We start from the raw sequence: 22,700 nt of genomic DNA on the forward strand, positions 1-22,700 counted from the left end.
TAAAATTCATCCAATCATGTACATATAATAAATGCACTTGGTTTTTAAATTAGACCTCACTAAAGCTAAGTGAAAAAAATTCATATTTCTGCCCTGCTTCATAAATATTGGGCATTCTTTTCAAATATCAAAAAGGATCATTGTAAAACATGGTTTCTTTACTAAATTCTCCCCAATATTTTAAATACAGGGGTGGGCAAAAGTAGGCTTACAGTTGTTCATGTGGAAAATAATATAATAATTAATGAAAAATAATATAAGAATAAACTCTGCATTTCACATCATTGAAGTTGTAATCCTGGTTTTGCCAACCACTGTATATTTTGAATGTCTTTAGAAAACCAAAAATTGTCAGTTAATTTCTGTTCAAGTTATCTAATTATATCATTATTATAATTTGCAATGTTGATTTAGGATCAGAAAATAATTTAACTGTTAGGTAATTGCAAGGTAGTATGTTGAATTAAATATTTGTGGATGAAAATGCTAAGCCTGACAAACTCAGGGGAGGCCTGTGTGATGGCCTTGCAGACTCGGAAGCCTAAAGTAGCCACACCGGATGGTGTGAAGTGAAAAACTTTCTAACTAAAAGCGGGTCGTGGCGGGCGGTAATGTCTTACGCTGGAATCTTCCATGACAAAAGTTAACCTTTACGTCAGTTGTGCCTACTGTCTTTTTGTACCTATGATAACACACATTTGGAGTGTCAAATTTCCTTTTTCTGGATCCCCCAAAGCATAGGCACTGCACCAGAGAAACACTGCACACCTCCTCATTGTTATTGTTAATTGTTGAGTGTTAACTATCATGTACCACCTGTGTGAAAGAAGTATGTGTTCATCATTTTACTTTTTATTCAAGCACCAGTTTGCTTTCTCCTGTATCTTTAATCTATCATTGATAGATTTCATGTAACCCAATTATGCCTCCTCTTTTAATTTTAACGTATAAAATAAGGTGCGAAACAGCCATTTTCCAGAGTGATTTCTCAGTCTGTTGAGGTTTGGCTTCTCAGCAATTGTCAGTTTGGCTCAAAAAAACTCATAAAAATTCTCACTGGTTTGGATGTTTCTCATATTGACATGTTAATGTATTAGGGAACATAATCGAAAATACTCACATATTTTCCATTCCCCTGACTTTACAAATTATCAGAAGAAATTTTTAAAAGGACAAATATAATATTAAATTTAATATATAGTGTAAATTTGAGAAATTGTGGTATCTAGGTCATGAGAAAAATAAAGCAAAACATTTCCTCTGAGGTTTTCACCAGAGATGAAACTGTGAAACCTTGTATGTATCCTGGGTGGACAATGTGAGGACAAGTCAGTAGTTTGAAGACAATTCTCTGACTGGCATCAGGTTTATTATTTTCTTAATATACATCATATTAAAAAACAAAATATACACATACACACACGCTTATCACACTGAAGATGCGAGATGAAGAAAGATACATGACATTGAACATGCATTTGAAAAGAAGGAGGTCGATCCAAACATCTGAACTTACATATAAAGGTACGGAATTCAGTTTTTCCAGGTGGTGCAGATTAATATGGGTGTGGATATAATATAGGTTAATATTAACATGAATATTAATGTGGTTAGGGATTTCTAATATCTGTTCTTGAATTGTTTTGTTTTATTTTTTTGATGTTTTTTCTGTTTGTCTTCATCTTGTCTCTTATCTGCCTCTTTCATTTATCAATGTGGGACTAACATTTGTGTTTAAAATAATATTTTTTCTCATATAATGACTTTTACTTTTTAATTTTTATTGTTGTTCAATAAAAATTACTGTACAGCTGTTTCCATTTCCTGCCACCACTCTCCCCCTCCCCGCCGATCCTCACCTCCCACCCTCAATTTTACTCCCCTTTGACTTTGTCCATGTGTCCTTTATACATGTTTCTTGACGACCCTTCCCCTGACTTTCCCCATTATCTCTCCCCACCTTCTCTCTAGTTACTGTCAGTTTGTTCTTAATTTCAATGTCTCTGGTAATATTTTGCTTGTTTGTTTTATTGATTAGGTTCCAGTTAAAGATGAGATCATATGGTATTTGTTCCTCACTGCCGGGCTTATTTCACTTAGCATAATGCTCTCCAGTTCTATTCATGCTGTGGTGAAAAGTAGGAGTTCCTTCTTTCTTTCTACTGTGTAGTATTTTATTGTGTAAATGTACTAGAGTTTTTTGATCCATTCATTTACCGGTGGGCACTTAGGTTGCTTCTAGCACTTGGCTGTTGTAAATCGTGTTGCTATAAACAATGGACTGCATAGGTTCTTTTGAACTGATGTTTCAGGATTCTTAGGGTACAATCCCAGCAGTGGAATTGCCAGGTCAAAAGGGAGCTCCATTTTTTAGTTTTCTGAAAAAATTCCATACTGTTTTCCACAGTGGCTGCACCACTCTGCATTCCAACCAACAGTGCACTAGGGTTCCCTTTTCTCCACAACCTCGTCAGCACTTGTTGTTTGTTGATTTGTTTATGATGGCCATTCTGACCAGTATGAAGTGATATCTTATTGTGGCTTTAATTTGTATCTCTCTGATGGCTAGTGATGCTGAGCATCCTTTCATATGTCTCTGGACCCTCTGTATGTACTACTTGGAGAATGTCTGTTCAGGTTTTGTCCATTTTTTAATTGAATTGTTTGTCTCTCTGTAGTTAAGTCACATGAGTTTTTTATATATTTTGGATATTAAACCCTTGTCTGAGGTATCATTGGTAAATATATTTTACCATAAGGTTGTTTCCCTTTTCATTTTGCTGATGTTTTCTTCAGCCATGCAGAAGGTTTTTATTTTGATGAGGTCTCATCTCATAAAATATAAAATAATAAACATAAAATATATGTTTATTCTTTTCTTTATGTCCCTTGACTAGGGGACGTAACTGAAAATATTGCTGCATGGAATATCTGAGATTTTCTTGCCTATGTTCTCCTCTGGGACTTTAAGTCTTTTATCCATCTTGAGTTCATTTTTGTGTATGGTATAAATTGGTGGTTGAATTTCATTTCTTTGCATATATCTGTCTAGCTCTCCCAACACCATTTATTGAAGATGCTATTTTTATGCCATGTTATGCTTCTGCCCTGTTGGTCGAATATTAATTGACCATAAAGACACAGATTTATTTCTGGTCTCTCTATTCTTAGGAGACTCTCAGAAAAATATATGCATTAAATTAAAATAAATAATTAAAGTTATTATTTGCTGTCGGTCATTCATCTGCTTATTATTCATAAAATATGGTATTTTTAATACCAATTTTTAATTCAGCCTGCCAAGACTTTAAAATATGTTTTGCACCAGGTGAATAATTTTGTTTTTCAGAAATAGAGATATTAGCCTGAAAGGTCACAGAATGTAGTGGCTCCTCTGTACAAACCTTTTCACATTCATTTTGTAGATATCACTCAGAAACCAAATGTGTTTTGTGCAAAAAAGGAGCTCAGCAAGCTACAAATAATAAATTTGCAACTTTTAGTTAATTAAGTAGTATGAGCTAATATTTATGTTTTACTAATGTATCCTTTGTTAATATTTAATAAAGCTTGGTAAAATTTAGTAAAGCTGGGGTAAAACATTACATTTGAATCTAATTGACGATTTAACCCTTGTTATTATACATAGTGTTTTACCTAACTTTGTAATTGTATATTTGTATACCATTTTTCAAATCATGGCAATAATGATAATAAAAAGTTATATTTTGTCATATATATAAAGTTTCAGAATAATTATAGGTAGTATTACTAATAATATAATAATTTAAAACAGATTAAAATGTACCCGAGGGTTTTCTAATCGTTTGTATATACTCCATTATACTTTCACAGTCAAATTATCTTTTGAAATTACTTAAGCCCTGAATGGTGTGGCTCAGCAGGTTGGACATTATCCTGTAGACCAAAAGGTTGCCAGTTTGATTCCTGGTCAGGACACATGCCTGGGTTGAGGTCCAGGTCCCTGGTTGGGGACATGAGAGAGACAACCAATCGACGTTTCTCTTGAACATAGGTATCTCTGTCTCTCTTTTCCCCTCCTTTTTGCTCAAAATAATCTTTAAATAAATATTTTAAAAAATGAAATTACTTGAAATATTTCTACTAACTAATGCCCAGTTAGGGTTCTTTACTTTGTATTTCATTTTAGTTATGGAACACTTTAAAATTTTTGGCTTATCTTATTTTTATTTGTGTATAGGTAAACATTTTGAAATGATAATTATATTATGCATGTCAAACAGTATAATATAATTATTTTTTAATTATGTAAAAACATGTATTTTCAAAGTCAAATCTGTATGACAAGGTAATTGCAGAGATTTCCAGCTCCCATCTTGTCCCTTTCATCTTATTCCACATGTGTATTCAGCCAGTACCCCTGCTGTTGGACATTTATGATGTTTGCATCTTTTATTATATTTCTACTATAAGGCATTGCACATATATTTTTTCATATTTTTCTAATATATCACTGGAGCATATTTCTAGAAGGCATATTATTGCGTAGCCATGTAAATACCTATAGAATTTTGCTAGTTGTTTTTCCTCAATATTTCTCTTTAGCATTGTACCATTTCACATTTCCATCTTTTAAATCTCTTAATTGCTTAATCTCATGGTTAGGTCACTTGTTTGTTTTTCCAATTAATTTTACAATAAATTTTGCAGACATTCAGCCCAAACATCTAAACCAAAACAAACTGGTGTAGTTCAGTGTACTAAATTCCTTCCTACTTTATCAATTAACTTAGGAAAAATTTATCTCTTTTTTAAAAAAATTTACTTTAATTGTTGTTCAAGTACAATTTTCTATCTTTTACTCCCATTCCCATCCCAGCCCACCCACCCAACCCTCCCCACCTCCCTCTCCTTTCCACCCACCCCTAGTTTTTGTCCTTGTGTCCTTTAAAGATACTTGTTCCTGTAAACCCTTCCCCTTTTCCCCCGAAATTCCCCTGAAATTCCCTCCCCTCTCCCCTCTGGTCACTGTCAGTCTGTTCTCTAGTTCAGTGTCTTTGGTTATATTTTGCTTGTTTGTTTGTTTTGTTGTTTAGGTTCCTGTTAAAGGTGAGATCATGTGGTATTTGTCTTTCACTGCCTGGCTTATTTCACTTAGCATAATGCTTTCCAGTTCCATCCATGCTGTCACAAAGGGTAGAAGCTCCTTCTTTCTTTCTGCTGCATAGAATTCCATTGTGTAAATGTACCATAGTTTTTTGATCCATTCATTTGCTGATGGGCACCTAGGTTGCTTCCAACACTTGGCTATTGTAAATTGTGCTGCTATGAATATTGGGGTGCATAGATTCTTTTGGATTGGTGTTTCAGGGTTCTTAGGATATAATCCTAGGAGTGGAATTGCTGGGTCAAAATTTATCTCTTTGACACTTAGCCTACAGTTCAAACATGGTTGAGTTTCTATTTCTTCAAGTCCACATTTATGCTTTTCAGTTATTTATATGTTTGTCTAGTTCTCCTCATATTGGTTTGGGGTAATTTATTTTTATTGATTGATTGATTAGTTTGGGGGAACTTTTTATTTCTAACCTTCTTGTTTGTCTTTCACTGGTTAACCAAAGTAATGCCTTTTTTTTATTTATATTTTTAAATGATATTGTATATAAAAGGTAATTGATTTCAGTATGTTAATTGTATGACTGCAGTTACTAATTATTTTATTCTTTGTGGTATTCTTTTAGTTTTGCAGGACATATACTGATATTATCTTTAAATAATTGTACCTCTTTTTTATTGTTTTCACTTTTGTTTGGGTTATCTTGTGTGACTACATTAAATAAAACCTTCTAAATATGAAATAGTAATGGAGATTTGGGATTTTCCCCAAACTTCATTGAGATATAATTGATATATAACATTGTATAAATTTAAGGTGTATAGTGTGCTGATTTGATACATTTATATATTGCAAAATGATTACCCAGCAGAGTTAGTAAACACTTCCACCAACTCACATAATTATAACATTTTTGGAGTAAGAACATTTAAGATCTATTCTTTTAACAAATTTAGAGTATATAATACAGCATTGTTAACTATAATTGGTATCTGTAGATTCCCCAGAACTTATTCTATTCACCTTATAACTGGAAGTTTATACACTTGGACATCTGCCCATCACCCCTGCCTACAGTGCTTAGAAATTATCATTCTACTCTCTGCCTCTATAATTTTAACCTTTTTAGGTTCCATATGTAAGTGACATATACAGTATTTGTGTTTGTCTGTTTTTTACTTCGCATACTGCCCTCAAGTTCCATCCATGTTGTCCCAACAGTCTGTATGTATGCCACATTTTCTTCATCCTTTCCTTTGTAGACAGACACATCGAATGTTTCCATGTCTTGACTCTTGTGAATAATGCTGCACTGGTGACAAAAGTGCAAACCTCTCTTTGAAATACTGCTTTCAGTTGTTTTGGTTATACCCAGATGTGGGATTTGTGAATCATATGGTAGTTCTATTTTTAATTTTTTGAGGAAGCTGCGTACTGTTTTCTGTAGTGGTGGCATCATTTCACATTCTCACCATCACTTGCGATCTTTTGTCATTTTGGTGAAAGCCACTCCAACAACTGTGAAAAGGTAAGTCGTTGTTGTTTTGCTTGATGATTAGTGGTGTTGAACATCTTTTCAGGTGCTTGGCCATTTGTGTGTCTTCTTTGGAAAGCTGCCTATTTATTCCTGACTCATATTACATCCTTGGCAAATGAAGCAGGTGAAATGATTTGGGAATACTACATTTAAAGCAAATGGTTAAGAGGGAACCAAGATGGTGGTGGAATGGGTAGATGTTACATTCACGTCTCCCAGGAACAAATGAGAATATCAACTAAAATATAGAGCAAAAACTGGAATAACCAACTGAAGACTAGCTGAAGAGAAGTGTTATGACCAAGGACTTACAGAAGCCATATGGGGACTGGTAGGAAGGGCAGAGACACAAAAAGGGACGGCTTTGATCTCACAAGCAGGAGCTGAAATTCCAGATGGATATTTCAGCTGCAAAGTTTTCCACTGAGAAGTGTAGAGTCTCAGCCCTAAGCTGGGATCCTGAGCCCAGAACACCAGAGACAGGAAGGGCCTCCCACATAACATCTGGCTGTGAAAATCAGTATAAATTCTGTCTGCCATGAAGAGAAGAAAGTCCTCTAGTGAAACTGGCACCCTCTTAAAGAATCAACACACAAAATATCATTCATGGTCACTCACCTTGGGCTCTAGTAGAGTGAGGGTGGGTCAGACTAAAGTCACATGTTGGGGACTGGGGTCTGTGGCTCTGGGGAGAAAGCTGAAGTCTCAGCCACCAGGATCCCTGTGCTGAATCACTCTCCCACACAGCAGACACCATATTTCTTGGGTGGAGCACTCGCCTACATATAGCATCAGTCTGGGAGAAACAATAACCCCACCCTCTGAAATCTTTCTTTCTCCACCTGTGGAGCATGTGTCCTGCTGAGGAATTACCTGCCTGGGCCTAGGTGTAAAGGTCTAGGGAGGCTTATGGGATGCCAGTGACAGAGTTGTGTGGGTTTGGGGTGGGGGCCATTTCTCCCACTTTTTGTAAACCTGACTAGCACCTCCTCCATCACAGGCGATCCACTAGGGAAATCCACTAGCCCCATGTGCCTGGCTCCAGAGTCCCCACCCTCCTGGCTCCTGATGGCTCCACTGTGCTGAGGTCCAAGCAGAACACAGGAAAATTGAGATGGTTGACTCTGGGAAAGAACCACTTTCTCCACCTTCAGTTCAAGCCTGACTGGCAACCACCCTTACAGGACATTCACTAGCCTCATCTTGCCCATGTCATCCCCCTGCTGAGATTGGGCTCCTGGCAGAATCTGGACCAGACTGAATTGTGTAACTCTAGGATGAGGGCCATTTTTCCCTTGCACTCCTAACCAGTTCAGAGCCTTCCCTTCATGTGCCCAAATCTTGGTCTGTTTAGGCCTGATAAACTCTTCTAGCCTCACCCTGATGATTCCCTGAGACCTGACCCCACAACAGATGTGTGCACACACCCAGTGGGTAAAAACTAGACTTGGTATTATACTCTGGGACATTTGCTGAGTGGCCTCAGACCCAGCATTGCCATCGAGTTGGAACCTCTATCAGTCTGATGAACACAACTCAGTCCTACATGATGACTCACTGAGAATTTACTTCATGCAACTTGAGTACTGCCAGAGGCTTATTAGTTACTGCCAGCAGATGGTGGCAGGTGGAGGCAGATCTTTGGGTGCCTTAGACTTTTGCTGACCTGCCCCCAGCCCTGTGTTGGTAAAAACTATCCTTGGTATGCAGCTTGGTCTCTTCCTCACACACACAGGCCCAGAAGAGGTAGCCACTAACTGTGTATTGTTTTGTAACTTTAAACTGGTTGCCCAGAGCAAGTCACAGGCAGCATCAGATATTGCTATGGACAGGAGTACCTCCCAAGAGGCCTCAGAACCAACACGCCCAGTGGCTGGTTTCAGACAACATATGAGCTAATGCAATAAGCTTCACAAGAGAAATATCCAAAGAGAGATATGTGCAAATAAATGAAATTAGACTACCACCTTATACCATACACAAGAAAAAACTCACAATGGATTAAAGACTTAAATGTTGGACTTGAAACTATAAAGACACCAAAAGAAAACATAGGCATAAAATCCCAGACACTTCTTGTAGCAACATTTTTTTCTGATATATCTCCTTGGGCAAAGAAAACAAAGAGAAAATAACCAAGTGGGACTACGACAAACTGAAAAGTTTTTGCACAGCAAAGGCAACCATCAACAAAATAAAAACAACCCACTAAATGGAAGAACATATTTGCCATGAATACATCTGATAAGGGGTTCATATCCAAAATTTATAAAGAACTCATTAAACTCAATACCAAAAAGCAAACTATGCAATTAAAAAAATGAGTAAAGGACCTAAATAGACACTTTGATCCTTCAAAAGGACCAAAGAGGATGCATGGATGGCCAATACACATATGAAAAGATGATTAATGTCACTAATAATCAGAGAAATGCAAATTAAAACCACAATGACATATCACTTCACACTTGTCAGAATGGCTATCATCAATAAGTGAACAAACAAGTGTTGGCAAAGATGTGGAGAAAAAGGAATACTAGTGCAAATGCAGATTGGTATAGCCACTTTGGAAAACAGGATGGAGGTTTCTCAAAGTATTGAAAATGGGAATGCTTTATAACCCAGCAATTCCACTTCTGGGAATATATTTAAAAATACTCAAAACACTAGTTTGAAAGAATATATGCACTCTTGTGTTCACTGCAGCATTATTCACAATAGTCAAGATTTGGAAACAGCCCAAGTGCTCATGAGTATATGAATGGGTTAAAAAGCTATGGAACATTTACACAATAAATACTATTTGGCCATAAAAAAATAGAAATTTTAACTTATGTGACTGCATTGATGGACCTGGAGAGTATTATGCTAAGTGAAATAAGCCAGTTGGAGAAAGACAAATACCATACGATTTTACTTATATGAACAAAATCTAATGAGTAAGATAAATTTATAAACAAAATAGCAGCAGACTCATAAATACAGAGAAAAGACTGATAGTTGTCGGGGGCTGGGTGAAAAGGTGAAGGGATTAAACAAAAAAGGAAACCCTTATAGACATAGATAACAGTACAGTGACTGGAGAAAAGGGAAGTGGGGAGAGGAAGAGGTGGGTGAGGGGGGATAAATGGTGATGGAGGGAGAACTGACTTTGCATGGTGAACACACAATACATAGATGCTGTAGTATAGAACTGTGCACCTGAAACCTACATAATTTTATTAACCATGTCATCCCAACAACTTTAATAATAATAAAAATTGTAAAAAAGAATATTATACAGATATCATGTACACTGTTTACCCATTTTTCACCAGTGTAAGCATCTTGCAGCATTATAGTACAACATCATAGAAAAGATATATTGATGGAGTTAAGATACAGAATACTTCCCTGCTTCACTTTGCATTTTTATAGCCACATCCAGTTCCCTCTCAGCCTTACTCTCTCCTTAATCTCTGCAACTGCTAATCTGTTTTCCATTCCTATAATATTGTCATTTCAAGGAAAACAGTGTGGTGATTTTGGGGGTAGGGGAGGGTGGGTGGAAGTGGAGGAAGGTATAAGGGGAATAAATGGTGATGGGAAAAGTAATTATATAAATAGATATTCAAAAATAATTGTTGATAAAAATAATGTTGTATAAATGAAATTACATAGTACTCTGTTAACTTTGGGATTGGCCTTCTTTGTTTTTCTTTCAGCATAATGCTATTAGGTTCATCTACCTTGTTTCATGTATCAATAGTTAATTTTTCATATCGCTGAGTAATGTTCCATGGTATGTATGTAAAGTTTTCTTAACCATTCATTGAAGGGCATCTGGATTATTTCCAGTTTATGGTTATTACAAATAAAACTGCTATGACCATAAAAATATAAAGCAAGTGATTAATTAGAAAGTTCTCATTTGTGTGAATACATATGTGTATCTGTAAGTACACATGCACACACACCTGGAGGGAATTATTACATATACACATTAAAATTCTTTTTTCCAATGGTAAATTATGCCAAACATTAGCATTTTAAAGATTTAATATAAAATGTCACAACTTCTGACCCCCCAGAATATTATCATTATTAAATAAATATTTTTCTATTTATTTAGTTTTTATGCCTTTGATTGGCTAATATCCTTTGAACTTCAAAATCAATATTATGAAATATATAAAATTCTATTATTATAATTGCTATCACTTATTGGAAGTGCACTTTTCTAAGCTAACTCATGTGATTGATCTCTCAGATTGTTCTGTGATGTTGCACTGGTATAAAATCTTATTGGGAATATCTGGAACAGTAAATGGTATTCTGGTTTTGACTTTTATCTCCCTGGCATTGTTGGGTAAGTTAAAATTTCTTTAATAAATAAACATATGAACATATGTACTTTTTATGTCTTTTACCATATTATATCTCATTTCATATTCATTCTTTCTTATATTAACTAATATTTAATAAGGAGCTACTATGTATAAAGCCATAGGTTATATACTTCATAGTAATGTATTTAATATGTCATCAAATAAGATATGTATTTGTTCTTAAGTAGCATACAATCTGATAAGAGGAAAGCGTACGTGTATGTGTGTGTCTATGGTTGAGGTGAATATTTGGAGAGCTTGTTTTTTAATTTGTCAGCATTTTGGAAATAGATAAATATCCATAATTTTTCTTATATATTTATGTAAGATTTTATTTAGTTTACTCTTGCTTTTTTTCTATAAATATTTACTGAGGAACTACTATACCACAAAAATTACTACAAGTTCCCAAAGTTGAAGAAAGGAATAATCATACTAAGGAAGCTCATATTCTACCAGAAAAAAAAACAGATTTTATATTAAAATTACAGTAGAATGGGCTAAACATAATATCATAAGTTTCAGCAAAATGTTAAGAAAGCATGGAAAGAGCATGTGTGTGCCCTAGAGCAAGAACTTTGTTTTATTTGTCAATTTTTAGAACAATGCCTAGCACTGAATAGATCTTTAACATACATATACTATATAAATGAATTCATTGTATAATATTTGAAATAGTTTTTATTAGGCATGAAAATAAAAACCACTTTCTACTTACCCCTTCAGTGATTTCTTGTTCCAACCATCAGAATCATTCTAAAGAATTGGTCTCTGAGACATTGCACAGAGAAGATATTTAACCAACCTTAAAATAATCCTGTTTTCAAGTTTCTCAAGGAGTGTTGCTAAATTGTCAAAAAGGAAATAATTCAAATAACACCCAGGAAGATGTTGGAAAACTGAAAATGAATAATGACACAGGAGGAAATATAAAACATGTAGACGTGGGCCACTGTGTTTCAAGTGCTGCAGGCCGTAGAGGTATCGTTCAGGTCTCTCTCATGCTCTTGTCCTAATGTTCTGAACCTTCCAAGTGTGGAATATCTTACTGAGCACATAAATTAAATAAACAAATAAATATTTGATATGTCTTCTTTTCACTAAAAACTTGATTTACATATACATATATTTTTGCAGTGGGAGGAGAGCTGTAAAACAAAATGTAAAAATTAGGTTCTTCCCTCCAAAATATAAAAGCAAGTTGAGACATATAAATATAAAACTGGGAACAGGCTGACAGTGACCAGAGGGGAGAGGAGAGGGGATTACAGGGGAAAAGGGTGAAGGGTTTGCAGGAACAACTATAAAGGACACAAGAGAGGGGGTGAAAACAGGGGAGGGAGGTGGGAAGGCCTGGGGTGTTGGGCTGGGGTGGGGGAGAAGGCAGAAAACTGTACTCGAACAACAATTAAAAAATGTTTTAAAAAGTCTTCATTATAGGCTAAGGTAATATGTAAATAAATATTTTTTTTTCTTAATATCCTTTTATGAAATATAAAATAGATAAAAGCTGTTATATCAAATTTCATTTTTTATTTTAACTTTTTAACACTTAACTCTTTAAGAGTTGGACATTTATTTTATAGTATGTTATGGAGCAGCAGATTAACTTATTTTATAACTTTATCAAAAATATTTTTTGATCTCTAATTTCTGTAGTCCTCTTTATCACATGTGAATTGTGAAAATGTCACATATAAAATGTTATGATTTACTATTTTCTTTTGACTTATCTGTGTGTTTTATATGTACAAGTCCCAAATGAATTAAAACATTGTATCTTTATCACATATTTCACATTCTGACTAGCTAAATCCTCATTATGTTGTGTATCATAATGAAACCTTTTCAGAGGTAAGGAAGCTTTCATAGGTAAACATGGAATCATATAATCACCACTAAAAATTCCATTCAAGTCAGTCTAAATACTATACACTAAATTACTATAAGATAGTAATTTCTTATTACTTTTTTCTTCTTGTTTAATTGAGGAAATGTTCACAAACATAAAGTAAGCCATTTAAAACTAAACACTTCATTGGTGTTAGGACATTCAAATGTGCAACCACCACATCTGTCTAGTTCCAAAACATTTTCATCAGCCAAAAAAGAAATCTCACATCCAATAAGCAATTCATCCCCATTTCTTTGCCCTTTGTCCTCTGGAAATAACTAATATCCTTTCTGTTGCTATGGATTGACCAATTATAGATTTTCATATAATGGAATCATGATATTTGACCTTCTGTGTCTTGTTTTTTTACTTATGACAGTTTCATGTTCATCCATGTTATAGCATGTGTCAGCATGCTATTCCTTGTTATCACTGAGAAAATCTTCCTATGTATTTATATAGTACAACTTGTTTATGGTGGCAATACTAACCAAAGTGAGCTACAGATTCAAAGAAATCCTTATCAAATTTCTAATGAACTTTTTTTCTAAAGAAATAAATGAGGTGATCTTGAAATTCACATGGAATTGCAAGGAATCTTGAATAGCAAGATCAATCTTAAAAAAGAACTAATTTGGAAGATTCAAATTTTCCAGTGTCAAAACTTACTACAAATCTGCAGCAATCAAATACTGGCTTTAACACAGACATACAGATCAATGCAATGGAGTCGAGGGTCCAGATACACCTCTGGCCAAGTGACTTTTGCCTCGGATGCCAGCCATTCAATGTGGGAAGAACAATCTTTTTAACAAATGGGGCCAGGTCACCGGGACAGCCAGATACAAAGACTGAACTTGGACACCTAGCTCATACAATATAGAAAAATAAATTTAAAATAGATCAAAGACCTAAATGTGAGAGCTAAACTATAAATTTTTTTTATAAGGGAAAATAGATATAAATCTTCAGAACCTTTGGTTAGACAATAATTTCAAATATGACATCAAAAGGACCAGTGACAAAACAAAAAATAGATAAAATCAATATCATCAAAAATAGATAAAATCAATATAATCAAAAGACCTTAGTTCATCAAAAGATATTATCAAGGAATTAAAGACAGCACATCAAATGGGAAAAATACTTGCAAATTATGTATCTAATAGGTATGTAGTATCCAAAAAACTCATATATATTTATAAAATATAAAAAACTCTAACTACAAAACAAAAACAACTCAATAAAAAATGGGCAAAAGATACAAAAAGACACTTCTCCAAAGAACCTAAACAGAAGGACAATAAGCACATGAGAAGTTGTTTAACTTGATTAATTATTTAGAAAACAAGAAATCAAAACCACAGTGAGAAACCACTTCACACCCTCTAGAGAAGCTATAATCAAACAAACATAACAAGTATTGGTGTTGTGGAGAAATTGTTTATACATTGTTGGTAGGCATATAAATGGTAAATGATGTAGCACTGTGATAAATAATTTGCCAGTTCCTCAGAAAGTTAAACAGAATTATCATATAACCTAACAACTAAAATTTGAGGTATATACCCAAAAGAAAATATGTTCACACAAAACTTTATACATGAATGTTTGTAGAAAGAATATTCATAACAATTAAGCACAGTCCAAAATGTCCATCAATTGATAAATGGATAAACAAAATATGCCACCTCCATGTGGTGGAATACTATACAGCCATAAAAGGAGTGAAGTACTGATGTGTGCTTCATTTGAAAGAACCTTGAAAGCTTTATGCTAAGAGAAAAAAACTATACACAAAAAGTTACATATTATCCCATATCTATGAATGTCCATTATAGTCAAATCTATAAAAATAGAGAATAGATTAGTGATTGCCAAGTCTGGGAATTGGAGGAATGGGTAGTTAGTTGCTGCTTAATGCTTATGGGGTTTTATTTTTGGGTCATGAAAATATTTTGGAGTGATCTACCAGTCATGTTTGAACAACACTGTGGATGTACTAAAACCCATGGCATTTACATTTTTAAAGAGTAAATATTGAACTTTATTTTACATGAATTTTACCTCAGTTAAAAGAGGGGATTATAATGGCTACAAGTTTGGATAGTTATATTGGCCTGTAGTTATATTTTTATATATACTTCACTTTCCCTCATTATTATGCCAAAAGTCTCAAGGATTTTCAATTTGAGACTTCAATTTAATTTTAACTTGAGAAAATCATAAGTCTTGGTGAAGTTGAAATTACAAAGCAGTTGAAAAAATTAATCTCGATGTTATTTAATAACAAAAGGAAGATAATAAAAGAGATTACACACAAAAAAAACAAGGATAGAGATTCTAAAACTTTACATGGATAAATTCCAAGCAAATGGTATAGATGATATTCTATTTAATCTCTCAAATGTATTAATACAATCTATATCTTAATTGGTTCATGTTATTTAATGATATTAGGTCATAGCATGAAAAAAATTTCTTTATGTCTCAGTTTTGCTTTATCTTACTAAATTAATTTTCTTAAGTCCCAAGAATTATTATATGTATTTTTAACACTGTGAGTCTGAACACTTTGTGATGAGTAATGTTATTATAGCTACACTCTTATTTATATAACACAAATATTTTCACTGTCAATTTTCAGAGATATACATGTGATTTAATTTCTTTTTGTTTTCTCCATTTCCCAATAGGATCATGCCCATCAGAATGGCTCAAATATCAAGAAAAGTGTTATTGGTTCTCTAATGAGTTAAAAAGTTGGCGTGACAGTTATAGGTATTGTTTGGGGAGAAAATCTCATCTATTAATCATTCAAGACCAACTTGAAATGGTAAGTGGTTTAGTATCATGGTTACGGCATTGGCCTCTTGCTAGTTCAAAATGGCCTTCCTGAACTTTGTTATCACTCTTCTATTAAATTATCACTTATCTTCATAACTGAGTTGTGGAGGCCTTCTTAAGTTTTGTGCTCAAAGCCTGTGCCTCCCTTTGCCTCATGCTAGTCCTGATCTCAATACTTGTATTCAATTTTCAAGTAGAATATGTGTATGTATATAATGTAATGTGTCTAAATAATATATGAATTAATTAATATAAAAATTCCTATCTGGAGTGCTAGCAGTCCAATATTCCAATAAATTCTAAAATCTTATTTAGCATATATGAATTATTAAAATGTTTTGTTCATTTAGTTATTCATTACTTACATTTCAGGCTTTTATACAAAAAAACCTAAAACAATCAAACTACGTGTGGATTGGGCTGAACTTTATGGCTCAGAAGAGGACGTGGAACTGGGTGGATGGTTCTCCATTAGCTTCAGAGATGTGAGTCTTTACTCTAAAGCAATCTGATTTATTGTCTGTTGTAAAACTTACCTTCAAAAACATCTCTAAATTCACCAAAGTCAACTGTGAAATAGTTCTTGGTACTAAAGAAAGTGAAGACAAAAAATATATTGGTTTGGTTTTCAAAGCAAAAGGACTCAAAAATGATAATGGTTGGACTATTATTGTTTAAAAACTATTCATAACTTATATGGAAAGGTGGACTGAACAAATGTACTCCTGTGTTTTCAAAATTCCCAGTGTTTACTTTAGCCATCTTTAATAATTTAAAAAATCTGTACTTTTTTTTGTATTATATGCTTGATTATCATATCACTGAAAGACAAATGAGAAATGTAAGACAAAACAAAATAATACAGAAATATTTTCAACATTTCCATGAGATTGTTGAGGATTTTAAAAATTTTATCAATATTTTTGTGTTTATATTTTATAATGAAATAGTAAAACCAGTAAATTCAAATTTTATCCTGATGTTGGTAGACAAAATTATGGTTCCAAAGACGTCCATATCTTAATCCCCAAATCCTATGAACGTATTACCTTCCAAGGCAAAAACGACTTCAAAGGTATGATTAAGCTAATAATCTTGAGACAGGAACATTACGCTGGATTATCCAGGTATGTAAACTCAAGTCCTGATGTGAGGGAGAAAATCGAGGCAGAGTCAAAGAAGGGGATGTAAAGATAAACATGGAGGTCCAAGTAATAAAACCAAGGCCCAAGGATTACACGCAAGCTCTGAAGCTGCAAAAGGCAATGAACAAATTTTCCCCCTAGTGCCTGCGGAAGGCAGCTCTGTAGACATTTGATTTTACTCCCATCGAGAACTTCAAGATAACAAATTTTTGTTGTTTTAAGCCACGAAGTCTGTGGTAATTCATCATAGCAGTGATAAACTGATACACTATATAACCAAGTAATCAATTAATAAAACTGTTGTGTTACTTTCCACTCACCCTTACTTTGTCATGAAATATTACTTATTTTCTATTTCACTGCACTAAATGAATCCATCTAAGCAGTTCCACTGAAGACAATATTGGAATGGAAACTAAAATTACGAGTGGGCGCCATCTGAGGGTAGAGTTGCATCACTCAGCATTACCTAATAGATCACTTACGAAGGTGCTAGCCTAGGTGTTTCCCAGGCCAAACCCTGTCAGGTTTAGTTTTAACTTTAGAACATGCATTGGCATTTTTGTTAAAAACACATTCGGCACAGAAGTCAAACATGAATGTGGGCATGGTGCATTTCTAATGTGAGACTCCAATACCTATTTGCCCTTTATTCACGTGGAAGTTTTGGTGACCTTGTGCATCTTTCCCATAATATTTCTTAAACTTTTTACTCAGTTTAAATAAATTCCTGACAGAATAAAAGTGCTAAAATTACAGCATTTTGTAGATAACTTTATTATTGTATTTATCCTTCTTCTTTATGGATAAATAATACAATAAATGAATAATTTATTTAGAGTTTACATGAATGAGTTTGTGTACTGAATCTTTACAAACATCAATTCATTTAACCTAGTAATAGTATCATGAGATAAATATTACTAAAACCATTGTACAATTTGATATGAGAAGCCAATAAATATTAAGTAAGCTGTCCATGTGACTTAGTTTTCCTTTTTTTTTTAAATCTAAGGGGCCACATGGAACAATGCAAAGAATACTAAAATGGGAATGTGGGTACACATTTATTCTTAGCTGTCATTTGCAAACAAACTCTGTGAGAACTTTCTGCCAATGAGGAACAGTAATGATAAGTTACAGAGATAACTGTAAAGTTTAGTAAGTAAAGGTATTTGAAAATGCCTTGAAATTTTTGCATTATCATTTTTATTGTTGTTTGAATACAGTTGTCTCCATTTTCCTGCCACCACTTCCCCCCCCCCCACCCACTCCTACCTCACACCCTCATTCCTTCCCCCCTTTGGCTTTGTCCATGGGTCTTGTATGTACATTCCTTGATGACCCTTCCCTTTCTTTGCCCTATTATTGCCCTCTTCCCTCCTCTCTGGTTACTGTTAGAATTTGTTCTTTATTTCCATATCTTTGGTTGTATTTTGCTTGCTCATTCATTTTATAGGTTCCACTTAATTAGGTGAGATCATATGGTAGTTGTCTTTCATCTCATGGCTTATTTCTTCTTACTATTTTTTTGTAGTTGTACCCTTTAAATGAACACCATCAAAGTTTGCATATATAAGTAAAATGTTCATGAGACTCTTAATTCATTTTTAATTGCACAACTAATACATAATTCCAAAATCCTTTACATCTTCAAAAAGGTTAGACCTGAAACTTTAAAACTCTGATCTTCATCCCCAGTGCTATCATATCCTCTCCCATTTCCCCAGAGTAATAATATTGTTTTTGGTGCAAATTTCCATTTTTTAACCTTTGTTAGTGTGTTTGTTGTTTTATTTTATTTTATTTTTTCCTGGCTTATTTCACTTAGCATACTGCTCTCCCATGTGTCATCAAAGGTAGGAGGCCCCATGTGTCATCACAGGTAGGAGCTCCCTCTTTCTTTCTGCTGTGTAGTATTCCATTGTGTAAATGTACCATTGTTTTTTGATCCACTCATTTACTGATGGGCACTTAGGTTGCTTCCAGTACTAGGCTATTATCAGTTGTGCTACTATGAACATTTGGGTGTGTAGGTTCTTTTGAATTGGTGTTTCAGGATTCTTAGGGTACAGTCCCAGCAGTGGAATTGCTGAGCCAAAAGGCAGTTCCACTTTAGGTTTTTGAGGAAATTACATACTGTTTTCCACAGTGGCTGTACCATTCTGCATTCCCACCAAGAGTGTACTAGGGTTCTCTTTTCTCTACAACTGCTCCAGCATTATTGTTTGTTGATTTGTTTATAATGGCCATTCTGACTGGTGTGAAGAGAGTGTATTAGCTGCAAATACAAATGGATTTCTTCAGCAACAAGGATTAACAATGTATTTATCCTCCCTTCTGCAGAATCTTCATACAAGGAACAGCTATGGAAAACAGCTGTGCTGCCATCAAAGGAAACAAAATTTACTCTGAAACCTGCAGCGGTGTTTTCAAATGGATTTGTCAATGTTAGAATTTTAAAATATTAAGAGTGGAGTAATCAATGATCAACTTTTTTGCCTATTAGGTTCTAATATTCATCTTGATGAGTAAGAATTTAAAACTGCAATTAAACACCAAAATTTTTTCTCTATTTTCCCTTCATCACCTACATTGACCTAGCCTTAGAATAACCCCTGTTAATCTAAACTATACCTTTTCAATTTTTAATATTAAGTGTAAGCCTATGCATTTATATTAAGGATTTTTATTCATTTTTTCATTTATAACAAATGTTATTAATGATGTCTGCTTTTTGTATTTTGCTTTTTATTATTAACAATGCCCTGTGAAATTTTATGTAGATCTGAATTGCATTATAGTGTGGAATTATAGATTCTTTACTCCTTAAGTGATGAGCAGCAACTTTTTTTTCAAGTTTGTTAATATAATCTATGCTTCAATAAATATTCTAACTCTTTTCTTAGATAATAGCATTTTTATTTTTATGATATGAACCTTAAAACTGGAAATTCTGGGTAAAAATGTTATAAAAATTTTATATACACTTAGAATTTATTACAAACTTTTAAGAAGATTATGGGTACAGAAAAAAAGGAACTTAAACCTTTTAATGAATGTCTTGAGATTTAGTTGTCAAACTGATGCATTTTATTATGAAATTTCAAGTATCATTGAATGATGTTATACTTCCTACATAAAATATTCTTCTTAATCAATACAGTGATTAAAATCAACATTAACATTGCCACAGTACTACCAACTAATTCTCAGGTTACCTTCAGGGTTTGCCAATTGTCAAAGTAATGTTCTTTAGAGTAAAACACCCAGTTCAAGGGGTCTAGTTAATCTCCTTCTACCTAGAATTCCCTAGCCTTCCTTGACACTTAAGATGTTGACATTTCAAAACTACAAGCTGATTATTCTGTAAAATTTTCTTCAATTTGAATAAATAAAATAAAAGTGGAATAACATTTATGAGAATCTGCCTGATTACAATGCCTGACACATAATAGGTACTCAATAATTATTAATTGATTTTGATACTTGCTATAAATAAAAGTTGCATGATACTTATGAGAATCTGTGTGATTATTTCTCATGGTTGTTTTCAAGTTATACCTCCTTGACAGGAATAGCAGAGAAGTGATGTAGTGAAGCTGTTTCTGTAGGTACTATAGTTAACTAGTTATTAATAAAAGACAAAGAGAAAAGGGGATTCGACATTGAGCTTAATAAACTGAGGACTATGAGCCTGTTTGCTTTACCAGGAAGGTATAGCTTTACCCCCCAGGGTGTTACAGCATTGCTCCAGCAAGGGGTTAGCACTCCTTCTTTCCCTGCTCTGGTACCGGATTGTTGGAAGGTGCAGGGAGAAGTGCTGGACCAAAGAGGCTTGTCAGTCTAGCTAGGGGGTAGATCCATCAAAAAGCCTGCAAAAGCTTGGGAACTCATTGGTTATTTTGAGAAAGCACTTGGTCTATCCTAAACCCAAGCTAATACATGAGGGGAGACCCAAAAACCCCAGAATGTATTTATTAAAAATTGTGTCTTTAGTCTTATATGTTTAAACTTCAATCAGCTTCAAAGTTCTCTCAATTTGACACAGTACACCTATTGAGACACTGTTTCCACTGCTCAAAACAGTTTTTGAACTCATCAATTTTGATCCCTTTAGTGCTTCTGCCATTTTTTTGTTATACCTTTTCCATTTTAGCAAAATGTTTCCCTTTGAGGACTTTTTTTTTTTTTAACTGGAGAAACAGAAAAAGTCTCTCAGGGAGAGATTCGGTGGATTGGAAGATTAGGGCATGGGGTCATGGCATTTTTGGTCAAAAATTGCCAAACACTCAGCGTGGTATGGGCAGGTGGACTGGTAAATCATGAAATAAGCAAACGCATTGAAAGAGTCTACATAAAAATTCACTGAAGCCGAACACAGACTCTTGCCACAATGCCAGCTGGTGCACTGATATGGATGGGTTCCTAGAACTCCCAACTAGAGGGGGAAGCCTGTACTACAAGGGGCCCACCCTCCAGAAGATAATTCCAGTTTTTCTTTTGGGTTCCCCATAATTCCAAGGGAACAAGGAAACACACACACACACTCTCTCCCTCTTTCTCTCTCCCACACAGTAATTCCTTTGCCCCGCGCATCTCCATACTCTCTCACCCAGTAGCACATGACCATGTGGGTCTGGCAGCTACTAGGGCTTGTGGCAGACTGCATGGGCTCCAAAAGGTTAAGCTTTAACTTGAAGCAGAATCTCTGCACCTTGGCTTTTGTTTTGGCCTTGCTGAGGACACAGTTAGACTTTTTCCATGGTAAGATGGAAAGAGATGGGACATTGGATACCCATGAGGCAACTTCTATTTCCACCCAAATAAACCTTGCCACACCACAGTCTCCTGTGTGTGGGTCCTTGGAATGCTTGGCTTGTAATTTCATGTAGATCCTAATTCCCACCACCACCACCACCACCAACAAAAACAACAAAAACTGTTCTCAATGCATCCTTTCAGATGCTACAGACATTTATTTGTTCCATAATTGATCCTCTTCACCTTATTTACATGATTAATGTGCTGTTTAACACACTTAACTGTAAAGTCACTCTTTCCCTTTGTAATTGATTAATATTTGTGGGGAGTGACTAAGCCTTAACATTCTCCTCAGCTTGACTAAACTTTAGATAAGTCTCATTCTGCCTGACTGTGCACCTCTGGCTTCCTTTTTTTTTTTTGAAAGAGATTTTACCTTAGAAACTTATAATTGTAAGTTCTTTCTCTGTCCCTTTGAGATGTGAAAAAGTTTTTAAGCCTTTTGAAGGTTTTGTAACCCAGAAATCTCTTTCTCAAGGGGCTGGAAGTCATCCCTTTGAAATGTAATCATCAAAAAGGACAGAACCCTTATTTCTCTCTTCTGGAGGGGTAGGAGCCTAACGTAAGTGGGTATCTAGCTCCAACTTGTAAAACGGCCTTGTATTATGAAGATCTGAGAGAGTTCAATTTTCCTTTAAGTAAAACCAAGTAACAAACACAGAGGCGTATGTTCTCCTCCCTTACCCAGCTCTTAAAAATTCTTGCTGCCCTTTATATTAGCAAATTGTAGTTCAGACTGAGTTCTGGCCAATCTCCTCTATTTCAATAGCTTTGAATAAGGCCTTTATTCCCTTTGTAAGACTGGCCCATGCAATTTTTGCTTTGACAGGAAGTACTTCCAAATTTTATAAATATTCCATTCATCATTAAAATTTCAATTTGTTCAGTTTTGTATTTGCACCTTTGTGGAGTTCCATTTTCACATTTTGTTCAATGGCTCATAATCTTCTATTTTAATGATAAAATTGTTCCAAATATAATCATGGGA

General features: G+C 34.5%; 1 protein-coding gene across 1 annotated transcript; it reads left to right on the top strand.

The window, feature by feature from the left end:
- The first annotated feature begins 1,352 nt into the window (after positions 1 to 1,352).
- Positions 1,353 to 19,727, top strand: LOC123819410 (killer cell lectin-like receptor subfamily F member 1). Its single transcript, XM_045839754.1, has 6 exons — positions 1,353 to 1,524; positions 10,885 to 10,983; positions 11,831 to 11,983; positions 15,593 to 15,732; positions 16,116 to 16,228; positions 19,235 to 19,727. The coding sequence occupies exons 1-6, from the start codon at positions 1,440 to 1,442 to the stop codon at positions 19,341 to 19,343; spliced, it is 699 nt and encodes a 232-aa protein (XP_045695710.1). The 5' UTR covers positions 1,353 to 1,439; the 3' UTR covers positions 19,344 to 19,727.
- The last annotated feature ends 2,973 nt before the right edge of the window (positions 19,728 to 22,700 follow it).

This window comes from Phyllostomus hastatus, unplaced genomic scaffold (genome assembly GCF_019186645.2).
Source record: "Phyllostomus hastatus isolate PE091 unplaced genomic scaffold, TTU_PhHast_1.1 phas_contig_308, whole genome shotgun sequence".
Classification (NCBI taxonomy): domain Eukaryota; kingdom Metazoa; phylum Chordata; class Mammalia; order Chiroptera; family Phyllostomidae; genus Phyllostomus; species Phyllostomus hastatus.